This window comes from Elaeis guineensis, chromosome 1 (assembly GCF_000442705.2).
Source record: "Elaeis guineensis isolate ETL-2024a chromosome 1, EG11, whole genome shotgun sequence".
In the NCBI taxonomy this organism is placed as follows: Eukaryota; Viridiplantae; Streptophyta; class Magnoliopsida; order Arecales; family Arecaceae; genus Elaeis; species Elaeis guineensis.
Window position 1 is genome coordinate 177,940,865 of NC_025993.2, and position 19,684 is coordinate 177,960,548.

General features: G+C 39.6%; 2 protein-coding genes across 3 annotated transcripts; both read left to right on the forward strand.

Moving 5' to 3' along the window:
* Positions 1-5,459: 5,459 nt before the first annotated feature.
* LOC105032138 (uncharacterized) lies at positions 5,460-9,381 on the forward strand. Of its 2 annotated transcripts, XM_073250107.1 has the most exons (4): positions 5,460-7,763; positions 7,996-8,123; positions 8,567-8,680; positions 9,112-9,381. In XM_073250107.1, exon 1 carries the CDS (start codon positions 5,554-5,556, stop codon positions 7,690-7,692), a length of 2,139 nt encoding a protein of 712 aa, XP_073106208.1. In that variant the 5' UTR covers positions 5,460-5,553; the 3' UTR covers positions 7,693-7,763; positions 7,996-8,123; positions 8,567-8,680; positions 9,112-9,381. The 2 variants fall into 2 exon arrangements, with proteins under 2 accessions (XP_073106208.1, XP_073106206.1); XM_073250105.1 differs by having other exon boundaries at positions 5,460-8,123.
* Positions 9,382-9,572: 191 nt separating this feature from the next.
* LOC140850894 (uncharacterized) lies at positions 9,573-15,799 on the forward strand. The gene is given in 6 exon segments (XM_073250097.1): positions 9,573-9,673; positions 10,779-11,479; positions 13,047-13,546; positions 13,548-14,446; positions 14,449-15,152; positions 15,155-15,799. Coding segments are annotated over 5 exon segments (2,283 nt in total). The 5' UTR covers positions 9,573-9,673; positions 10,779-11,380; the 3' UTR covers positions 15,236-15,799.
* Positions 15,800-19,684: the final 3,885 nt, after the last annotated feature.

The window sequence follows — 19,684 nt, forward strand, 5'->3', positions numbered from 1 at the left end:
GGCAGGCTCCCCTACTTCACCACTACTAGAATCTAGAGTGAAAAGAGCAGTCACCTGTGGAAATCAATTTCAGGCGACTGATGACTGCCACTACTTCACACTTGTTAAGTACAGCCTGATGGAATTACCGCTGAGTGCGAAAAGGACTTGGTGTTTGATCTTCACAATATATTATCAACATCTAGTGCATGCTGTGGAGCCTCTGAACTTAATGGAGAAGAAGAAATGTAATGGTAATAGTATATGAAATTTAAGCATTCAGAATGTTCTGCAATGACCCTGACCTCAGGTAGGGTACCGGTGACATATTCAAACTAAAAATACACTATTAAAAAAAAAAAAAAACGAACTGGGACATATGACATGAGCAGGGAAAAGAAGAAGGTCTCAATGAGCTTCTAAGGCAGCAATGATCTGCCACTAATCTGCTCCTCAAATCTGCTATAGTTCTATTTGGTATGCTGAGATCCATCTCCCCGATCATCTTTATAACATATGCCCAGAGCAAAATCGATTGCATGATACTGAGCTTCCAAGAAAATTGGTATGTTAGATACATTAAATTAAAACTCCAAGCAATAGTTGTTCGAGGTTCCCAAGGACTCCAAGTCAAGCTATCCTCTAAAATTTATCTATTCAAAGTTAGAGAAAGTTTATCTGTGACCTTCATTCATTTGATACCATTGTTGGATGAAATTAGTGAACACCCATAAAGTGGTAGAATTTCCAAGGAAGCCTGTGATACTGACATTGTTGATATGCATACATTACACTTGATTCTTCAATGCTTAGTTGCTGTTTCAAACACTTTTGGAGTTCTTAGATACATTCTTCAATCGGTTTTTCAGATTTTTTAATTTCTCCATCATGTACTTGTATAACTGTTGACCTTCGGACCCTTGAGAGTTAGCTACGTTGGGATGAACAGTTTTCTCCCACCATGAACCCCACCAAGGCCAGCAAACATCTGTACTGATTTGCCTCTTACTCTATTACAATAAATCATGGGTGCTTGCTTTCAACCTCCCAACTTTTACATCAAGAAAAAAAAAAAAAGATTGAAGAAATTGCTTTCTTTTCTCTCCAATTAGATTAAATGCGAAGTGGGTAACTTTGGAGGAAAATGGGTTATAAATATTTTTCCCATGTACTCTACACTAACTTTGCAACAAAAAAGAATCTAAGCTACTTTATAACCAAACAGGCACCAAGGCGATACTACAATTAACACTCCTATTGTATCATGAGCTTATGTAAGCATACTCTTATTAGTAAGTGAAACCTTCTACAATCACTGGATCAAAATTCAAAACAAAGAAAATTGCACCTTACATATTCAAACCTTTTAACTGTTAGCTTAGCATAAAAAGAAAAGGTAGATAAAATAAGGTGGCGTTAATAAGGTGAATTTTACTAACAACCAAACAGCATTTCTTTTGAAGTCAAACAATCATCCTACAGCTTGTTTATCTGATCCAATAATTTTCACCACACATTCCAGCAATCAAATGTCCCCAATAAAAAGGCCACTCCATGTAGCCTATCCATCCCACCAAAAAAAAAAAAACCTTTTCCAATATGGACCTATAACCTTACATTTTTTAACATGGCCAACTATCTTAAAATTTGAGATCAACAAATCTAAAGTTTGTATTGAGGAGGATAAAATGGCACCCTAAACCAAAAAGACATAAATAAAACTTTGTCTATACATTATTAATTGTATGACTCAATTCTTCTCCCTCCAAAAGGAAAGGACATGAGGAAGTGGAATGGCAAACCCCTCAAATCAGAGAATAGTTATCATTGCTGAAGTTTGCATTTGCTTATATATTTGAGAAGTAGCAATAGTCTGCATTGAAATGAGTCTAGGATAAGATTAATAGGTCACCATTTATACCAAGAAAAAACAAATTCAGAAATATTGACTCAAATGGCCTTTAAGATTATGCAATCACTAGAACTCAATTAAATGTGTTTTCTCCATTCATGTGAGTCTAGAATGAGATTAAAAAGTCACAACTTCTATCAAACGAAAATAAATATTGACTCAAAAGGCCTCTAAGATTATGAAATCACTAAAAGTCAATTACTCATGTTTTGTAGATTGGGTGTCTGATCAAAAAGTAAACAAGCTTTTATCTAGAAAGAGATATCAAAAAGTAAACAAGCTCAAAGTATGAAGACATGTATAAAATTTTCTATTTCTCACAACATAATCAAATACATGAATCTCATGTTGGTGTTATATCAATTTGTTATAGTAATTTGGATGAATGCATTGAATATTTTTTTTGTTGTTCTTCTGGTGTCTAAGTTCGTGCCAACATATATAAAATTTATGTTAATTAATACTATTGGTGTGGATTTTTGTCAAGCACCGGAGCAGCTGGAGTTGGTGGAACGTCAGATCACCGAGAGCAAGACCTATAAAAAAAAATCTCCATCGGAGCTGTGGGGACCCTCCAACGCTCGAGTCGGTCATCTGGCCAACAAGCAGGAAATGGGAGCATTCATGAGAGAGATATTGCATACATGGGGGGCCTTCTTTTTCTCCTTCTTATAGACGAAGATCGAAGGCTGGTCGACCTGAGCCCGTAGACTATCAGGATAGGCTGTCTGTCTACTAACAATTTGTTAGTCATGGCCACCTGTGGTCCGCTGTTTGCTGTCCTGACCACTAGTCAGATTGTTAGTCATGGAAGAGTATAGAACTATCAGAAATTTTTTGTCTCCCATAGATGTCTTTGAGAATCACTCCTGGTGTTGTCATCTCAGGGCATATGGGGGCCCCACTTATTAATGGTATGGGCTAATAAGCAAAAGCTGAGAGCATAGGAGGGGCTTGCATTACTCATGGTTACTCCCATGGTGATATGATAATGCCATAAAGGTGCCTCTTCGGGACTAATCGCCAAAGAGTGGAGCTGAGCGGAGGTCGATGTCAGATCGGAGGATGAGGTGGGATCGGACGCATGTGGGCTGAAGCCGAATGCATTCTCTTCCTTCTTTTTCTCTCTCATCATCTTTTCTCTCTCTTTCTTTTGTCTTGTAACAATGCTCATGGGAGGATGGGATGAGGAAAGGCAATTAATGCCTTATCAAGTAGTACATGTGGAGCACATTGTCCTGACTTGAGAATGTCAAGCTTGTGAGAGGGATCATCCACTGTATCTCCTGAATAGAGGAGAATCTTTGTAATTAATTATGATAATATTATCAATATAAATTTAAATAACTCAGAGCCACTATCATAGCACATGCATAGAGGACGATGCGCAATCAAGAATCAGTAAGATACATGGGGCAGCATAGCCAATGAAGACCTTTTAGCACTGATGGTGGACTGATTAGACTGAGAATATACTGGACCCTCGATTTTTTTTTATCTTCGATCCAAACGAAATTTCTCCCAACAAATATTCTGCCTAGAATTGCTTGCAACTTAGGCATCCTTTGGGCAACCGTTGCCATCGGGCTTTGTCTACGAAGACACGTTGGCATCAGATGGGCGCATCTTGGCACAGTACTTATTGTGCAGCCAACGCCTTACCAAACTGTGCATGTAGATTCAATTAACCTACATCATGATAAAAATAGTGGACAAAATGGATTTGTGAAGAGCATGTGCTATCATCATCTGTGAATTATGAGATGACATGTTAGTAGCTAAACATCATGTTTTCATCCAATTTGGTTGATGTATACTCTCTTCCAGGTAGTATACATTTGGCCTTTGCACAAAAGGGCATGATAGTAAATATAATAGCAAGCACTGACATGTTCCGCTGATACTTCATAAAATGTTCGAACTGCTAAATTGGCATCCTTCTCGAAAGGCGAACAACGTGTGTGCTGTCACAGTAAATGCACACGCGCGATGTGTGACATCTTTTAACCAACCACGCGACACGTAAGCATCTGTCCGATGTGGTGCTGGCTTGCGCTTGAGCAGAAAAGGTAGGTCAAGTTTTGTCGGTTCGATCAAAAAGTATGTTAAGTAGATTGCTTTATTAATCCAAGGATGGTAAATCCAAACTGACATTCATCTCCCTACTGCGAAAGTGCTGAGTCTTTTCTGAAACATTGACGCACAATTGTGAGCTTGTTATATCTAGATAATAGCATAAAAAGTTGGAACACACACAACCTACAAAAGAAAAACATTTTGTTTTTTTGAGTGACAAGCTAATTTGGATAAATCGATTCATGAATATGTTCTCTAAAAGATAATTTTAGAAACTTTTATGAATGGTGGTCTTCAATCTCCCTTTTCTAATGTATCATGCCATACAACTAATATTCATCGTGTTACCTAAGTGTCAATTGTTCATATACATGGGTTGAAGCCGCAAAGGATGCACTAGTACCGATTTTGAAGAAATTCCTGCAATCGAGATATGTAGTGGGTTTTAATAGATATAAAATAATATAGTTTAGATTCTTTTTTGGAGTCCATATTGGGAGGGTATTGTTCAGGGGTGATGCTACATACGGTTAATCTTCACCTAGATATCATATAGATTCAACTATCATACTTTTTGATAGAAATAGCGGACCAACTAGACTTAGAAGAGCCTATGGGATCATCATTGGTAAATTATCAGATGGCATGTCAGCCACTATATATGGCTTCATGTTTCCGTCCAGTGTGACCGTTGTATTGCCTTCTAAAGGGGCATATGTTTGATATGTGCTCAAAAGGGTATGTTGATAAAATAGTTGTAGGCATTCATGTATTGTGCCGCTGATTCATGAAATGAACAAGGTTATTTTGGTTAATTGGCATGCACTGAAAAGGTGCATAGCATGTGCTTTCACACACTAAATGCAAACATGAGATGTGTGATTCTCCCAACCATTATTAAAAAAACGACGCCCAAACATCTGTCTAAGAAAGTCGTTCGCTCACATTTGAATAAAAAGGCTAGGTCAAGTTTTGTCGATTCAATAAAAAAGCATGTTACATGGACATCTTTAGTAATAAAAGATCAGTAAATTCAAATGGACGTCCATCTTGCGGTTGGAAAGATCGATAGTTTTAATATACTTTTATGAGCTTATGCTCTCTAGTTAATAAACTATATGATGGTAGGAATGGCCGTGCCTTATAAAAGAAAAATACCTTGCTATTTGAAGTAGCAAGTTTCCATAAATTGTTCATCAGAAAATTTGTTCATGAATATGTGCTTTAACAGGTAAACTTGGAAATGTCTCAGGATAAATAATACTCCTGAAATCTCCTATTTCTAGTGTATCAAGCCATATTAACTAATTTAATCTTTTAATAAGAGTAGATGATATTTGTATGCGTACATTGACGTAGCAACGGATGCTCTACAATCTAGAAATATGCCGTGGAGGAAGGTGGATTTTAGTTGATAAAAAAGAAGTACAGGATATAGTTTAAATTCTCTCTCCATTTAGATCCAACCACGTTGCTAAATTTGATAAAGCTACAAGAAAAATTTTTGGGGCATAAGATGAATAGAATTACTCGTGTACACATGACGAGAGCCCCGTTGAACCTCTGCAACCACGTAAAACCGCGACATGGCGAAGCTCCTTCGCTTCGCCGCCCACCAAGCCCGAACTCCCCCGGCCACCCATTTCCGACGATTCCTCTCCTCCGATCCCACGAACCCCAAACAAGAGATAGACATCGAACGAGCCAAAGGCGGCGGCGGCGGTGGCGGCGGAGGACCGGAGAATCTCGTGAAGAAGCTCGAAGCTCTCATCCACCGCGGCCGCTTCGAGTCCGCCCTACCCCTCGCCAAAACCTTAATCCTCTCCCACAGAGAGGTATTCCCTTCCCCATCCCACCTGTTTCGAGCCCTCTCCAGCTCCCCCTCCGCCGCCACCCTCCTCGTCGCTGCCTGCGCCGACCTCAACCTTCCCGACGCTGCCCTCGACCTCCTCTCCTCCGTCCCCGAGGGCCGACGCCGGTTCCCTTCTATCTATTATGGCAAGCTCCTGCTCGAATACCTAGTCTCCGCTCGGAGATACTCCGATGCCCGGCACCTCTTTTCCTTGATCGTTTCCTGTGGAATTTCCCCTGATACCCCGGCCTACAACAAAGCCATCCAATCTGCAGTGAAATCCGGCGATGTCGATGGAGCTCTGGGGCTATTGGACCGGATGAAGGGAATTGATCGAAGAAATCCCGACGCTTTCACGTACAATGTTCTAATCTCTGGTTTATGGAGGAAGCGGAGAGCTGGGGACGCCCAGAAGCTGTTTGATGAAATGGTGGAGAGGGAAATCGCGCCGACTATTGTCACATATAACATGATGACGGATGGGTATTGTAAAGCTGGGGACTTGGATTCTGCTTTTGCGATCCGGGACAGGATACGGGCCTCTGGTTTGAAGCCGAACCTCATCACGTACAATTCACTGCTTTCTGGGCTCTGTCGTGCTCCCCGCATGGACGAAACTAAACAGTTGTTGGAGGAAATGGAGGCTGCTGGGCTTGTGCCAGATGGGTTCACATACAGTATTCTATTTGATGGGCATTCAAGATGTGGGAATGTGGAGTCATCGCTTACTTTGTTTGAGGAATCGATGGAAAAGGGTGTCCAGATTTCAGCCTACACATGCAGTATTTTGTTGAATGGACTTTGCAAGGACGGGAAGGTTTCGAAAGCCGAAGAGGTCTTGGAGAGGTTGACAGAAAAGGGTTTAGTTCCAACAAGTGTGATTTATAATACGATCGTTGATGGCTACTGCCGAGTTGGGTATTTGGAAGGGGCCTTCTCTGCCATAAGGCGGATGGGATCACTTGGGTTGAAGTCTGACTTCATCACTTACAATTCACTGATAAATGGACTCTGCAAATTAGGGAGGATGGCTAAGGCAGAGGAGATGGTGAAAGAGATGGTGGAGAAGGGAGTGTTCCCAAGTGTGGAGACCTACAATTCTCTCATCGATGCCTATGGGAGAGATGGCAAATTTGAAAGGTGTTCTGGAATTATTAAGGAAATGCAAGAGATGGGGATCAAACCGAATGTTGTTTCCTATGGTTCTCTGGTTAATGGCTTGTGTAAGAAGTGCAAGCTCGTTGAAGCAGAAGCCATCTTCCAGGACATGGTAGCCAGAGATATTCAGCCCAATGTGCAAATCTACAATATGCTCATTGATGGAAATGGTAAACTGGGCAATCTCAAACGTACCAGTGAATTGATTGAGGACATGAAGAGGAGAGGGATTTCTCCAAGTATCGTAACTTATAATTCTTTAATAAAATGTCTCTGTGGCGAGGGATTCCTATCTGAAGCTGAAGATTTGGCATTTCGATTAAGAGTTGAAGGTCTGAGCCCTGACGTGATTACATATGGTACTCTAATCTCTGCATATTGCAATATTGGCAATGCGAAGAAGGCAATTGAATTCTATCAAGAGATGGAGAAGTTAGGCGTCAAACCAACCTTAGCTACATATCATTCACTAATAAGTCGTTTGGGCAAGGATGGAAGAATGTATGAACTTGATACTTTATATCAGCAGATGTTGCAGAACAATCTGGCTCCTGATAGGGGTGTATACAGTGCACTGATTAATTCGTACATGAAATATGGAGATGAAAGAAGAGCACTTGCTTTGCAGCAAGAGATGGAAGACAGGGGCCTATCACTTTATGAGGTGACATGCACTAGATCAGAGGTCGGCATGTGTACAGAAGGTCAGATATAAGGAGAAATCGTTGTCTTCCTGGTATTTAGGTTGAGGACTAGCCCAGGGAGTGCTTCTAATACCATACTATGGTAATCAAAGCTGATGAATCACCTTTTTTTTTTTCCTTTCTTTTTGACAACCTTACTGCAATGTCATGAGTATAATGATATTGTGCTAGACAGAAACGGACAAGAAAATAGCTGATTCCACATATCCAGGAAAAAAATTGCGCTTTATGCGGGGAAATAGTGAAGAGTCTTTTTTTGGCCACTAATTTATCACAGATGTTTGGTCAACAAAAGTTTTGAAATCTGAATGCAGTAAGTGGAGCCACCTAATGATGAAATGAAAAGGAGAATATGACGGAAGAGAACTGAATTCTGGTGTATGAGCTGCCCAGATTATGGAGGAGAGATGCTTCGGGTACTCATGAAGCTCCTGAGGAAGAGGTACGAGTCTGCAATTTATATTTTCTAAGAATTGAATGCTTTGTTATTTTATTTTACATGCAACAAGCATCTTCTATATAGATGTCATATTTTTTCGAATACAATTGTTTGAGATGTTATGCAGGAGTAGTTGCCTTTGTTTTATTCTCATTTTCTGAAGTTAATTTATGCACCAGAATGACACATTTCTTCTTCTACTATGATTAATTATTTGCTATTCTACTCAATCAGAATGAATATACAACTCCATCAAGTTTTACTTTTAGCCATTAAGGAAACATGTAATTTGCTTCTACTTCTTTCATTAATCACTATCATATATAGCTAATTGAAGTGACAATCCTGTATATCTGTGTTGCTTTTAAAAAGTCCTTCATGCATTATTGAATTGTTTCTTGTCGTGCATTATCTGTATATCATTTACCTTCCTTCATCCACTGCAGAGATCTGGTGACCGGTGCATGATCCAACAGTGGATTCGTGCAAAGGAAGGTGAATCCTTCTTTTGCACGAATGATACAACCCCTATCCATGAGCGCTGGCCTAAGTGGAGACAGGTATTGCAACTTAAAATTCCTCCTCGCATGCAGTTTTTTATAGGGGAACTGTTGATGACATATGTTGTGTATGCGGTTTGGCTCCCGAGATTCAAAACCCATAAGTTATTTGAATGTAGACGTGCTTAATTTGTACGTGAGTAGCTTCAAGGAGTTGGGGCCCAAAAGTATCCTTTTGCTCAACAATGGATGGGAAGGGATTTTCTCACCTTCAACTGGTATAACTGCTTCGTTAATTTTTTCAAAAAAAAGGGAGGGTATAATTTATGCTTTCACCTCTCCACTTTGTCCAAGTTCCACTCAGAGCTCCTCTAGTATCTTTTTTTTTTTTTTTTAAATAACTTAATCCCTCATTTTACTCTGTCGACCTAATGTAATTCTTTATTCCATCAGAATTTATTTGTTTATTTATTTATTTTATTGGTGAATAGAGGCAGAGCCACCCGTTTACCAAACGAAGAAGACTGTACAGGAAGCAAATATGATACAAGGGAGCAAGAAAAGATGGCTGCAGCAAATGAAAAATTAAAATCCAGAGCTAATAGCCTCCTAAGTCAAACAATCTCCTCAGACTACTTGGCGAAGCTTCAGAGCTCTCCCATATCACGATCATCCGGTCTACCTGACCCAAAGAAGAGCAGCTTTGAATTCGTATAATACGACGATGAAATCCTTCTCTGATCACAGTCGGTGGACGATATGGGAGGTTCAATGGGAAGGAAAAGAAGCAACTTTCCAGTTTTTTTTCCATCTCTTTTCACTGCTCCGGTCTTCTACTACTCCTTTTCTCTTACCGGATTACATTTCCATGCAAAAAGATCGAATCCTGGCGAATGGGCTTGGAGAATGCGGAAATGCCAGCTGCCGCCGTCGCCCTGGGCGTTGGAGGGTGGCAGGCAGGCGCTCGACCTAGAAGCGGCGGTCAAGAACGCGATCTCCGCATGCAGCAAAATTCTCGTCCTGCGGCCAGTTCGCTTCCACTTATTAAACCAGGTACCATTTTTTTAAATGAGGCACAGGTTCTGAAAGGACTGGGTTTACCTCCAGGCAATCAAGCATCTTTGACAAATCTACTTTTCTTTTACATTCAACAGCAATTTTAAAAATATTTTAATCTTTTGACCCAATCTGTTCACGGTGTTGCTGACTTGACAGACAGCTGGACCATATCGATATAAAATAATAATTTTTAGAATTAATTAAAAATGTGAAAAATAAAAATAATTAGACATCCTCTAAATTTTTTGAGATCATTTAAAAGTTTCAAATGATCTCAAAAAATTAATTAAGTGTTTCAAGATAGTCTTAATATCCATCGTTGCTTATTTAGGCTAATGGTTATCCGAGGCTTTTAGGATTAATATATTCTTATTTTGATGACATTTCTTAATAATATTATAGTCAAAGACGGTAGGGTCGAATCCAGTGCTATGGTTCTTGATCTCTATGTGGTGAATAACCATAGAAATGAAGCAAGAGACGCCAATGGGATGCTGCAAACAAGGTCAAAGGTGGCAATGATATAACAAAGGCAGCAATGGAATTGAGAAGGCAGTAATGCAGGAGAGGAGGGAGGGGAAAGAGATGATGAGAACGAAGTCAATAGAAAGGAGGGGTTCAAACTAAATTAGATGGAGAGAAACAACGAGGATAGCAATAAGATTTGAGAGAAAAATAAATTGTTGAAAGAAGGAAAAGATAGCTGGAGTGCATGGAGCTTGGGATCAGAAAAGAGGGAAAGGAGGGACAAAGACAGTGACAAGATTTAGAGAGGAGCTTGGAAGAGGAGGTGGTGGTCAGGAATAGATTGAGCAAGGGTGGGATCAAGGCAGATAAGAGAAAAGGAACTAGGGGAAGGATAAGGACAGTGGTGCGATTTAGAAACGAGGAGGAGGAGATGATGAGAAGAGAAAAAATTGAGGATGGTTTTTTGGTGAATAAATTATTTCAATGAGATAAAATTATCTTTTATAATAGTGTTTTAAATGCAAGATGCAGCTAAAGATCAGACTGAACTGCTTTAAAATTTTTTAAATTATATATTACTAATTGAAATCTAATCTAATATATATATATAAAAATGGATGTCTCTCAATAGAAAAATCTCCGTTTGACACGTGATTTATTACGGAGAAGAGAGAGAGGTAACAGAAAAGGATCAGGAGAGAATACGGCCATGGAGAAGGGTGATGCCGTTTGATGCCAAATGAATGGATGCGACATCATGCTTATCGAGGACAGCAACGTCGATGGCTCCTACCGTTATCACGATTTCGTAAGCAAAACACTTGCTTTTTCCTTCTTTCTTCTCCTCTCCTTTTCCTTTCTCAAATTTCTTGCAACGGCTTCTGGTATTTGCTTCTTCTCTAGCTTTGTCATCCCCTGGCGCATAAAGATTGCTGTTTTTATTTATTAGTACTACTTTGGTCAGGAGAAAATAAAAGGATCAGAGCTTTTGATAGGTAGAGCAAGTTTTGCAGCGTCTCCATTCATATCGCATTGAATTCACATGTCAAATGACAATTTTGATGAGTTTTTGATAGAAATTTTTGAAAAATTAGTGAAAGGCAGGATTTCTTTTTTTAAAAAAAAAAATAGTATGCAACAGAATAATTTTTTCATAGAGAAGCCTCCGCTTGACATGTGATTTATTATGGAGAAGAGAGAGACAACAAAGAAAGATCGGGAGAGAATACGACCATGGAGAAGGGCAACGCCGTTCGATACCAAAGGAATGGATGCGACTCCATGTTTACCGAGGACAGCAACGTCAATGGCTTCTGCCGTTATCACGATTCCGTAAGCAAAATACTTACTTTCTCCTTCTTTCTTCTCCTCTCCTTCCTCTTTCTCAAATTTCTTGCAACGGCTTTTGGTATTTGCTTCTTCTCTGGCTTTGTCATCCCCTGGCGCATAAAGGTTGCTGTTTTTGTTTGTTAGTACTATTTTGGCTAAGAGAAAATAAAAAGATTAGAGCTTTTGATAAGTAGAGCAGGTTTTGCAATGCCTCCATTCATATCGCATTGAATTCATGCGTCAAACGATAATTTTGATGTGTTTTTGATGGAAATTTTTGAAAAATTAGTGAAAGGTAGGATTTTTTTTTTTTGTAAAAAAAAAAATGGTATGCAACAGAATAATTTCTTCACCGATGTGAAGCAAAATCAAGGTGTTTCATATCAGCCCCTCATAGGACGGCAAGGTGGGAAAGAGTCTTACCTTTAATTTTTTTTCTGTCTTCCCTTTACTTTCATTGATTTTTTTTTTATTTTTCTCTAATTTTTTCTATGTTTTTCCATCCTCGGGAGCCTCATTCGGGTGGGAGACCTTGAGGTCGAGTGGCTCAACGTGATGCCTAAGGTAGAGGAGGTCGATAGCTCAAAGACCGAGGAGCTCGGAAGAGAAGAAGAAGAGGAAAGAAAGAAAAAGAATAAAAAAAAGATAAAAAAATATTAAAGATTTTTTATTATCGTGAACTTTATTATTGCTGAGGATTCTTGATTTTTTTTCTATTTAAATTTATCTAGACTTAATAATTAAATAAAAAATTTAAAAATAATAATTAAGATTTAAAAACTAATTATCTAATATATAATTAATTATAAATTATTTTTTAAATAATATTAATTAGTTATATATTTTTAATTATTTTTTATATTCAAAGAATAGATACTGATAATCTGATATTCCGTAGATTAGATATATCAATCTTAGAAAGAGGATCAAATCAGTAAAAGAAGAAATTAAAAAAAAAATTAAATTTTAAATTTTAAATTTTTTTAAAAAAAATTATAGTTTAGATCTTCAAAATTTTAATATTAATTTTTTTTAATTTTTAAAATTTAAACCTTTCATAAATCATTAATTGGAGGTATACTTGTTAAGATTTCGATCGGTGTCTCATAAAACTATCATTTATCCTTATATTGCTATATTTTTGCTCCATCTCGAGTTCGAAGATGCTGTGGCCATTGATAATAGTGGTGGCTGACGGTCGAAATTGTCAACTTTACTGTTGAAAGAGTTAGAAGGTATACGAGGAGAGGATTGAAAAAGAAGAAAAATGAGAGATAAAAAAATTTAAAAAATGATTAAAAATAAAAATAATAAAAAAATAATAAATTAATGAAGAAGCCTTATAAAATTAAAGTTATTGATTATTATAAAATTTATTTTAAAAAAAATAATCACATGCCGTGTATTGTATGAGTTCTAAGCTAGTTAATCCTATGCTGAGGAGGTATCACGATGATATGTTCAAAATATTTTTAAATCGGAGGGTCTAGCTGTATTTTGATTTTTTTTCTAAAAAAAAAAAGTAGACACAAAACCTCTCTTGAACCCCGCTGCTGCCACATGACGCCAGGACATGGCGAATCGCCTTCGCCTCGCCGTCCACAGAGCCCGAACTCCTGCATCATCCCCTTTCCGAAGACCTCTGTCTTCCGTTCCCACGAACCCCGAAGAAGGAAAAGACACCGGACGAGCAGAAAACGGCGACAGCAGCGGTGGTGGAGGACCAGAGAATCTCGTGAAGAAGCTCCGAGCGCTCATCCGCCGCGGCCGCTTCGAGTCCGCCCTACCCCTCGCCAAAACCCTAATCCTCTCCCACAAAGAGGTATTCCCTTCCCCATTCCACCTCTTCCAAGCCCTTTCCCCCTCCCCCTTCGTCGCAAGCCTCCTTGTGGCGGCCTGCGCCGACCTCAAACTCCCCGACGCCGCCATTGACCTCCCCTCCGCCCTCCCCGAGGGCCGGCGACGGTTCCCCTCCCTCTACTACGGCAAGCTACTGCTCGAAGCCATAGTCTCCGCTCGAAGGTACTCAGATGCCTGGCATCTCTTCTCCTTGATCGTTTCCTGCGGAATTTCCCGACACCCCGGCCTACAACAAAGCCATCCAATCTGCAGTAAAATCCGGCGATACTGATGGAGCCCTGGAGCTGTTGGACCGGATGAAGCGAATTGATCGAAGAAAGCCCGACGCTTTCACGTACAATGTTCTTATCTCTGGTTTGTGGAGGGAGCGGCGAGCAGGAGATGCCCAGAAGCTGTTTGATGAAATGGTGGAGAGGGAAATCTCGCCGACTATTGTCACATATAACATGATGTCTGACGGGTATTGTAAAGCTGGAGACTTGGATTCTGCTTTTGGAATGCGGGACAGGATACGGGCCTCTGGTTTGAAGCCGAACCTCGTCACGTACAATTCACTGCTTTCTGGGCTCTGTCGTGCTCGCCGCATGGATGAGACCGAACGGTTGTTGGAAGAGATGGAGGCCGATGGGCTTGTGCCTGATGGATTCACGTACAGTATTTTATTTGATGGGCATTCAAGATGTGGGAATGTGGAGCCATCGCTTGCATTGTTTGATGAATCGATGAAAAAGGGTGTGCAGATTGAAGCCTACACGTGCAGTATTTTGTTGGATGGGCTTTGCAAGGACGGGAAGGTTTTGAAGGCCGAAGAGGTCTTGGAGAAGCTGACAGAAAAGGGTTTCGTTCCAACAAGTGTGATTTATACTACAATGGTCGATGGCTACTGCCGAGTTGGGGATTTGGAGGGGGCCTTCTCTGCCCCGAGACGGATGGAGTCACTTGGGTTGAAGTCTGACTTCATCACTTACAGTTCACTGATAAATGGACTCTGCAAATTAGGGAGGATGGCCGAGGCAGAGGAGATGGTGGAGAAGGGAGTGTTCCCAACTGTAGGGATCTACAATTCTCTCATCGATGCCTATGGACGAGCTGGCCAATTTGAAAGGTGCTCTGAATTATTAAGGAGATGCAAGAGAAGATGGGGATCAAACCAAATGTTGTGTCCTATGGTTCTCTGTTGAATGGCTTGTGTAAGAAGCACAAAATTGCGGATGCGGAAGCCCTCTTCCAAGACTTGGTAGCCGGAGATATTCAACCCAATCTGCAAATCTACAATATGCTCATTGATGCAAATGGTAGAGTGGGCAACTTCCAACGTGCCAACGAATTGATTGGGGACATGAAGAGGAGAGGGATTTCTCCAAGTATTGTAACTTATAATTCTCTAATAAAAGGCCTCTGTTGTGAAGGATTCCTATCTGAAGCTGAAGACCAGGCATTGCAATTAAGAGATGAAGGTCTGAGCCCTGATGTGATAACATACGGTACTCTAATCTCCGTATATTGCAAAGTTAGCAACATGAAGAAGGCAATTGAAATCTATGAAGAAATGGAGAAGTTAGGCCTCAAACCCACCTTAGCTACATATCATGCATTAATAAGTCATTTGGGAAAGGATGGAAGAATGTATGAAGTTGATTCTTTATATCAGAAGATGTTGCACAACAATCTGGCACCCGATAGGGGTGTGTACAGTGTACTGATTAATTCATACGCAAAATATGGAGATCAAAGAAAAGCACTTGCTTTGCGGCAAGAGATGGAAGAGAGGGGGCTGTCACTTTCTGAAATGACTTGCACAAGTTCCGTGATTGACATGTGTACAGAGGATCAGATATAAGAAGTAATTGTTGTGTGCCTGGTACTTTAGTTAAGGACTACCTCCAAGCAGTCTTCTAATGCCATCCTATGGTAATCCAAGCTGATGAGTCACTGTTCTTTTTAAGAATCTTCTTGCAATTTCGGGAATAGAATGATATAACGCTTGACAGAAATGGACAAAAAATTGCTGATTCCACATATCCAGGAAAAAGTATGCTTTGTGCAGAGAAATGGTGAAGATCTTCCTTTTTTGGCCTCTTATTTATCACAGATGTTTAGTCAACAACAGTTTTGAACGCTGAATGCTGCAAGTGGAGCCACCTAATGATGAAATGAGAGGGAGAATGTGACGGAAGATAGGTGAATTATGGTGTATGAGCTGCCAGATTATGTAGGAGAGATATGCTTCGACTACTCATGAATCTCCGGAGGAACACATACGAGTCTGCAATTTATATTTTCCAAGAATTGATTTGTTTTTTATTTTATTTTACATGTGATAGACCTCTTCTAGATACATGTTATATTTCTTTCCCGTTCTTTCCCGTGCGGTTGTTTGAGATGTTATGCAGGAGTGGTCGCATTTGTCAGATTCTGATTTCTGAAGTTATGCACAAAAATAACACATTTCTTCTGGTACTATGACTCATTATTTGCTATTCTACCCAGTCAAAATGAGCATGCAACTCCATCAAGGTTTACTTTAACCACCAGGGAAACATACGACTTGCTCCTACTTTCATTTTCATTTACAGGCAGGTAATTGAACTGATAATTTTGTATATCAGTGCTGCTTCTAAAATGTTCTTCCACTATTAACAAATTATTTCTTGTCATGCATTATCATATATTAGTTGGCCCTTGAGGTACTGCACATTTTTCGAGCATTTCCTGGGTAATTTATCGTTTTGTTTTTTCAGCATACACTGGTATAAGACGAAGGCGGGGCCAGAAAATGCTTTACTTGCAAATGTGTTATTAGCCAATGGGAAAAAATAAATAAATTTTAAAAAAATATATTCTAACTAACAGATTATATATAGTTTTTTTATATATATATTTAACTAGCTTATAATTCCATACGGTGCATGAGATGTGATTTTTTTAAATAATAATTTATTTATTTATTTATTTTATTATATCTATTTTATGTATATTTTAATAATAATTAAAATAATTTAAAAAATTATATTTTATATATGGTGTGTATTATAAGTTATTGATCAAATCTTGTAAAGATCTAGCAATTCTGACTCTACGAAACTCCTTCCTAAATCTATCGCTAATAATATTGTTCATTCGTCACCATTGTCATCAATGACGGTAGTATTTTCGAGCTCGAGATGAAGAAAAAAAATATCGACATCATATTTTTAAATTAATTGATAATATATTTATATTTTTTAAACTCTTGCATATAAGCATCATCACAAAATCTAAGTCATAGTCTAAATTTTTCTGTTGGATTGCTCCAAGCCTCTTGGCTCTCACCCAATTGAGACTTCTGGACAGAAAAAACAGGTGAAGCACCGAACATCCCCTCCAATCACACAATCCAAAACTCTTCCTCTTCGGAGACTAATTTATAGATTGCCTTCAAACCTAAACCAATCGAATGTTTGGCCAAATTTGACATCCACTATCGCATCGCCGGTGTCTCCTCCCCTTCCCCCTTCTCTTCATCTCTCGACAACGAAGATAAGGACTTGTCGTGACCTTCGACCACTTCGCCATATTGTTGGGGAAGGATTAGCACAAGATTGAGGTCATGATCGAGCAGGAGGTGGAGGTTGGGTGGGAAGGCGGTGTAGTCATCGTAGGTGATGGAGGAGGCGGTGCCAATGGCGACCACCTTCCAACACCTACCGTTCTCTTTCGTCGCAAGCAGCCGTGCAGGGGGACAGAGAGACGCTGAGGCGATCGAGGCGAAGGCGGGTGACTTAGATATCGGGGTCGAAAGGCCAGAGGAAGAAAATGGTGAAAGCGATGAGGATGGAGGAGATGAAGAGGGAAGAGGCAAAGAAGAAGGAGCTACAGTAGCGGTAGGGGCTGCAGTGGCACTGGCAGACAAGGTAGGCCGGGAGGAGGACGTATGCAGGAGATTTGTGGTAGTCTTGAATCTAGGAGGTGGAGATACCATAGCATGGACGTGGAGGTGGTAGAAGGAGCGGCACTGTCAGGTCTCCGATTTTTGCCATCATTCCATTCGTCAATTCTTGCCGATGTTCCTCTTTCTTTTTTTTTACTATCTCTGTAAACCGATGTGTTTCGCACGAGGCTTTATTTTCGAGTAAATATGGTATATATGGTAGACGGGAGTGTGTGTGTATGTATGTATGTATACATGGCGGACAGAGTCTTTGTCAGAGCAAAGCCGTCGTTTCAATATATAGGGCTAGCGGTATGTTATTTGCTTTGTCTATCGAGCAGTCTCAATGAAGAAAAGGAAATCTAAACCGAAGATAGAGAGAACAAAATCGAGAGTCAGCACCACAGAGACAGCCTGAACCGTAGAGATAGCCGCTTCAGGGAAAGCAATCGATAGAAAAAGCAGAGACTCTTGGGCGAGCCGCTTTAAGGGCATTGGGAACACATCACATAATGGTAAGGTAGCATTTCACAATTTAATGAATCCTCTACTTATTTGATGGGATGGTTAAGAGATTATCTATGGTTAAACTCTTCACAACTTATTAATGGGTATAATCGTTTTGGTATGAATAGTTTATTGGTATGGGCATAGATGTTCTTATTTGGACATCTTGTTTAGGCTGTTGGATTTATGTTCTTAATTTCTGATGTAGATATTGATAGGAATTGATTGAAACTTTAGCATAAGCTCTTGAACACGCTAATTAGATTTAGTAATTAGAAAATACATGTTCTATATATTTTTGTAACCGTTGGTTGAATACTACAATTTAGTGAACTTATGGGCAAAAGCTTTGCTTATAAATATTTATGATGATGATATAAGCACAAAATGTTTCAACTTATGTTCCTAGCCAACTCGACATGGCCAATCTAATTCATGATCCTAAGATGTGACATGGAGTAGTTGAATGCTTCACATGGGTGAAACCATCTAACTATTTGCAATATGTTTTAGGAATCATGCATCAAAAGAATCATTAGATTTAATAGTAAAACAAGAGCATTGCTGAGTTCGTTCTGATGAAAGCAGCAGAAGCGGCTTCAGGAAGCAGTGAACCATCTAACTCGAGGAATGGCAGTCATCTGAGCTACTGATTAGTTTGGCTCAAGCCCAGTGATGAGGGGTGCCAACGAGATTGGGGCTGGGGATCCGATGACAAGTGTAAGTCTTAGAAGCTAGCCATCTTCGTATGAACAAGAATCACCAAATATAAGCTGGAGAGTTCAATTTGAACGGCCTGATTCACCAGGCTATGTGGTCCTACAGGTGAGGGAAGAGCCTATAGAGCTTGTGGAGGCAAAAGAATGCAGGAGCTGCATATGTGATGGGGCACCCCTATGCAAAGGCTCAGAAGACTTTCATCATCTATAAGAAGTTTGCTATCCATGTCGTTTACTACTTTCTGCTCAAGAATTGCGGAGTCCTGCAGTGGCTTTGAACGTTCCACACGTTAGCCTCATCAAAGCGTGCATGATCTACCATCTGCAGGATACTGGTTATTCTTTTTCCTTTTTGAGAATAATTGAATATTGGTTATTCATCAGTTAATGAATGGATGGAAAGTAAAACCCCTGAATGTAACATTTGTGTAAAGTAGCTCAAAGACTAGTTTGAAGGTTTAAATGTGACAAGTGCCGATCACTAGGACAGGTTGGTACATCAACTCTTTGTTCCCTTTCGGTTGTTGTGAAAGTTGCACTGAGGAATTGTTCGTGGTTGTTCTTTCTTTCACTTTCTCCAAAGTTATTTCCAAAGTGCAAGCAGCTTGTTTATCGACATATATGCAAAAAAAGCTTCCTGGAAAGAGCATAACAGATTTTCTCCTCAACAACAAAAGACAAACGAAGCCTCTCTCTCTCTCTTTTTATCAGCTTCTATGCGCCTAAAAGTTCAATTTTTTAACATCGCAACGGAGGCAGACCATAGATTCCAGTATAAACGAACATGGATGAAAGGATATTTGATCATGAACAAAAAATTTTAGAGAAACCGGGCATGCAAAATTTCACCCAGCTTTAGAACATACCACAAACGGGTGTATGCTTATACTAGATGACATCGGCCCTACCCATCAGTACTGCCAAACACTACATTTTTGCTGCAACGAATATGACCTTTTTTACTGTTCTGCAACTGAAGTTTAGCAAGAGGAAAGCCCTAACAATGCTACATCCAGGTGAAACTTCTTTATTCTGTCATGTTCTCCTTTTTAGTTGCCACACCAAGTGATCTTTCATTCCAACGTAAATAGGCTACATAGAACCGTCCAAAAAAGAACATGCATAACCCATCCCATTCAAACCTAAAAACCAAAAAAGAATAAAAAACAAAGAATTAAAACTGCAACCTGCACGCGAAGCAATTCAGTGACA

Bases quoted from the DNA above. Each gene is read 5' to 3' on its own strand.
- LOC105032138 (XM_073250105.1), top strand. From the start codon at position 5,554: ATGGCGAAGCTCCTTCGCTTCGCCGCCCACCAAGCCCGAACTCCCCCG.